The sequence below is a fragment of the Entamoeba dispar genome, genomic scaffold (assembly GCF_000209125.1).
Source record: "Entamoeba dispar SAW760 scf_1105229463647 genomic scaffold, whole genome shotgun sequence".
Taxonomy (NCBI): domain Eukaryota; phylum Evosea; order Mastigamoebida; family Endamoebidae; genus Entamoeba; species Entamoeba dispar.
Genome location: NW_001855797.1, coordinates 1 through 4252, shown reverse-complemented (window position 1 = coordinate 4252; position 4252 = coordinate 1). Strand labels below are relative to the sequence as shown.

The window sequence follows — 4252 nt, the reverse complement described above, 5'->3', positions numbered from 1 at the left end:
GTGAATTCACTTACAAATTTATCAAATTTTGTTGTTGATGCATATGGATTTTATCTTGGTACTTATTTTTTAGCAAAGAAGTTAAATTATAAACAAACAAGTCAAATGTTTTATCAAGAATTGATTGATAATTATATGAAACTTCAGAAAGCATCGTCATCAATTATTTTTACGGCACAAGGAGTTGGAAGTTATGGAGAATATACACCTAATATTGGTAAATCAATGAAAGCAGCAAAACATTCATATAATGTTATTGATAGAATACCTAAGATAGAATCACAAGAAGTAAATAATGAGATAATTAATGATATAAAAGGTGAAATTGAATTCAAAAATGTTCATTTCAGATATCCAACAAGAGTTGATAATGAAGTGTTAAAAGGTATTTCATTTAAAGCAGAACAAGGAAAAACAATTGCATTAGTTGGAGTATCAGGATGTGGTAAATCAACATCAATTCAATTAATTGAAAGATTTTATGAACCAACAAATGGGGAAGTATTATTAGATGGACATAATATAAAGGATTTAAACATTCAGTTCTTAAGAAATCAAATAGGATTAGTTGGACAAGAACCAGTGTTATTTGCTGAAAGTATTATTGATAATATTAAAAGAGGTATTCCTAAAGGTGTTGAAGTAAATAATGAACAAATTTATATTGCTGCTAAAATGGCAAATGCACATGATTTCATTTCAACAATGCCAGAAGGATATAATACAATGGTAGGTGATAGAGGAAGTCAATTATCAGGAGGACAGAAACAAAGAATTGCTATTGCACGTGCATTAATTAGAAAACCATCTATTCTACTTCTTGATGAAGCTACATCAGCACTTGATACACAAAGTGAAAAAATAGTACAAGAAGCACTTGACAAAGCATCAAAAGGAAGAACAACAATTATTATTGCACATAGATTATCAACTATTCAAAATGCAGATAAAATATGTGTTATTATGAGAGGAAAGATTGTAGAACAAGGAACACATCAAGAATTAATAGAATTGAAAGGATTTTATTATACACTTGCTATGCAACAATTTGGAACAATGAATTAATTCAAATAAATATTAATTAATTAGTGACTCATTTTAATGATATAAAAGTATTTCTTTATCTTTTAAACATATTGTAAATATAATAATAATTAAATGGTAATAATAATATACTATAAAATCATATAAACATATTGTTTTGAATAATAATATTCAATTTGATCCTATGATGAATAAGATTCCATAAATTAATCAAAAATATATGGACAATAAAGATTATAAAAATAAGAATAAGAAATGTCAAGAAAAGATTATGAACAAAGGAAATAGAAAATGAAGAAGATACTACAGATAAAAGAAATGAAAAAGAATATATAAATTGGAGGTTATTATAAAATAGAAGAAAAAGATGAAGAAATAATTAAATAGTATGAATGAAAAATATAATAAGTATAGATAATCTGTTGTACAAGAAGATGTCAAGAAGAATTGTTTGAACAGAACAAATAGAAGAAAAAGTAAAAGGAATTACAGAAATGAGAAGAAATGAAAATAAATAATAGAAAAGAAAAGAGGAGAATTAAAAAATGTGAGAACACCTTGTTTTGATAGTGAAAGTGTATTAAGAAACAATAAAATACAAAATGATTAAAGAACCTGACCATAATTACAATAACTGAGATTATTAACAATCAACAAACAAAAATAATAAAATACTTTATACAATATTTTAAATATTCAAATAAATAGAATAAGAATAAACCCATATATTAAAAATGATATATAAAATAATAAATAACAAAGATATTAATAAAGAAGAAAAAAGAAGAATATATAAAAGAAATTAAATATTTAAAATATAAAGAGAAAATGAAAAATATGATAAAAGATAATAAGTTTGAATAAAATCAAATTAGATATGATAAAATAATTACAAGAATAAGGTGTAAATAATATAAATAAAGAAATTCTATAGTTAAAAATAATAAAATAAAAATCAAAGAAGAAGTTAAAAAACAATTAAAAATAAAATAGAAAATAAAGAAATCATGTATTCATTGGAGAAAGATAAGAAGAAAATAAGAAATTACAATGAAATATATCAAAGATATTAATTAAGAAGATATTAATAATATAAAAGAAGAAAATAAAATATAGCAGAAATAAGAAAATAATATAATCAAGTATATTAATAATACAAACACATTTTGATAAGAAAACAAATAATTAAATTATTATAAATAAAATAAAATCAAAGAGAGAATAAAAAAGAATAGAAAGAAGAATCTAAATAAGGAAAAGAAAATTGAAGATAAAATAAAATGAGAATATTATAGAAACTATAGAAATAAAAAGAAAAACAACAACAATAAGAATAATAAATATAATAATTAAAAAAAGGGTGTATACTAAAATTAAAGAAGAAATACTGCATGAAGAAGAAACAAGAAAATAACGAGAAAAATTATATAAAATAAAGAAAAACAAGAGATAATTAAAAAAATATAAAAATATAAGATTAGAGATGAAAAAATAGAAGAAATAATAAAAGTAATAGAAATATATCAAAAATGAAAACACCATGACCAGATATGATTCAATGATAATATTTAAAACATTTAAGTATAATCAGAGATGATATAATAAAATTAATAAAAACATAGTATAAAAAAAGAAATGAGTTAGAGATAATAATATAAAATTAAATGAATCAAAATATAGATGTAAAAAATTGTATTAGCAAGAAAAGAAGTAATAATTAATAAATAAATTCAAAAGAAAAGAAAGATAAAGTGAGTTATACTATGATTTAATAAAATTATATGATTTTATTAAACATAAATTGATGAAGAAATTAATCAAATAATATAAAATCAGTATAAAATATATAATATAAAATAATGGAGAAATAAAATGAAATAAGAATAAATAATATTTGAAATTCAAATTGAAAATAGGATAATACAATGAGATACAATGTCATGTTTTATATTAACATTATACAAATAATAATCAAATAAATGAATACATAAAATAAAATGAAAGGAAGAATTCATATAAATATAAATAAAGAAGAAGATTAAGAAGATAAAGAAAATAAAGATAATAAAAAGTATAGAATTATATTTAAATATTATGAAAAAATCAAAGAAAAAGGAAGAAAATGAAGAGAAAGAAAGGTATAAAAGAAGAAGTGAAAATATGAAGTAGAAGAAGATGAAAAGAATAAAAGAATAAAGTTGAAGATATAAAAAGAAAGAATTTAAAAAGTATTAAATCAAAAGGAGAATAAAGGATGAAAAGATGGTTGAAATAAATGGGTATTTTTTTTGTATAAATTAAAAATGTACAATAAACAGTGTCTAATCTAATAGTGCCAAATAATTTAGATTGTTCTATTGATACAAAATATTTTACTCTTTTTCTTTTTGTGATTTTTATTTAGATGCATTATTTCTTCTCTTATTTTCGTTCCCACATTCAGAACATTAATCATCTAATCAAATATCACTAAATTAAATAACATAATCAAAACAATTTTAAATATAAGAAATAATGAATAAATGGAAATGAAATAATAATAAAATAATAATTTAATATAGGCAACGAAAAAAAGCAAATAAGAGAAAAATGATGAAAAAGAATGATATAAAAGAAAAAAGTGAAATTAGGAAGTAGAAGAAGATGAAAAGAATAAAAGTAGAATGTTGAGATTATAAAATGAAAGAAGATAAAAAAGAATAATTCAAAATGAGATAATAAAAGGTGAAAATAAAGATGAAATAATGGATGTATTTTTTATTATAGAAATTAGAAATATGCAATAAAAAAAGCGTTTAATTTATTGATGCAAATTATTTATCATTATTTTATTTATGCAATTTATTTTATTCATTTTTATTTTTATAATTTTTATTTATATGTATTATTTATTTTTTTTTCTTTTTAATATATTGATTATTTTAATTTATTATTTATTATTCTTTTATTTATTTTTCTCTATTCTTTTATTTGTTCATTTTTATTATATTTATGAAATATTTCAATATTATAAAATAATTTTATTGTTTAATTATTTAAATGAATTAGATTAAAATGAATTTATTTTATATTTTATTGTTTTCTTTTATCTTTATTTTATATTTTAATAATTTCTTTAATATCATCATTTTATATTATTATTATCTTTATTGTTTCATATTTTTATTATTTATTATTATTATTATATTTTTCATTTCTTATTTATTTA

At 19.3% G+C, this 4252-nt stretch overlaps 1 protein-coding gene across 1 annotated transcript, besides 21 other annotated features; it reads left to right on the top strand.

Annotated features, from left to right (window-relative positions):
- Positions 1–105: 105 nt before the first annotated feature.
- Positions 106–1065, top strand: EDI_219050 (multidrug resistance protein, putative; the record flags this gene model as incomplete). Its single annotated transcript, XM_001741180.1, has 1 exon — positions 106–1065. One exon carries the CDS (start codon positions 106–108, stop codon positions 1063–1065), a length of 960 nt encoding a protein of 319 aa, XP_001741232.1.
- Positions 1060–1216: a sequence feature (AT_rich).
- A 64-nt stretch (positions 1217–1280) lies between these two features.
- Positions 1281–1459: a microsatellite.
- Positions 1460–1497: 38 nt separating this feature from the next.
- Positions 1498–1582: a microsatellite.
- Positions 1583–1733: 151 nt separating this feature from the next.
- Positions 1734–1895: a microsatellite.
- Positions 1858–2047: a microsatellite.
- Positions 2048–2079: 32 nt separating this feature from the next.
- Positions 2080–2253: a microsatellite.
- Positions 2142–2330: a microsatellite.
- Positions 2239–2402: a microsatellite.
- Positions 2403–2438: 36 nt separating this feature from the next.
- Positions 2439–2580: a microsatellite.
- A 60-nt stretch (positions 2581–2640) lies between these two features.
- Positions 2641–2821: a microsatellite.
- A 42-nt stretch (positions 2822–2863) lies between these two features.
- Positions 2864–3047: a microsatellite.
- Positions 3034–3205: a microsatellite.
- Positions 3073–3260: a microsatellite.
- Positions 3142–3307: a microsatellite.
- A 194-nt stretch (positions 3308–3501) lies between these two features.
- Positions 3502–3592: a microsatellite.
- Positions 3530–3708: a microsatellite.
- Positions 3612–3789: a microsatellite.
- An 82-nt stretch (positions 3790–3871) lies between these two features.
- Positions 3872–4037: a microsatellite.
- Position 4038: 1 nt separating this feature from the next.
- Positions 4039–4100: a sequence feature (AT_rich).
- Positions 4101–4103: 3 nt separating this feature from the next.
- Positions 4104–4176: a microsatellite.
- Positions 4177–4229: a microsatellite.
- Positions 4230–4252: the final 23 nt, after the last annotated feature.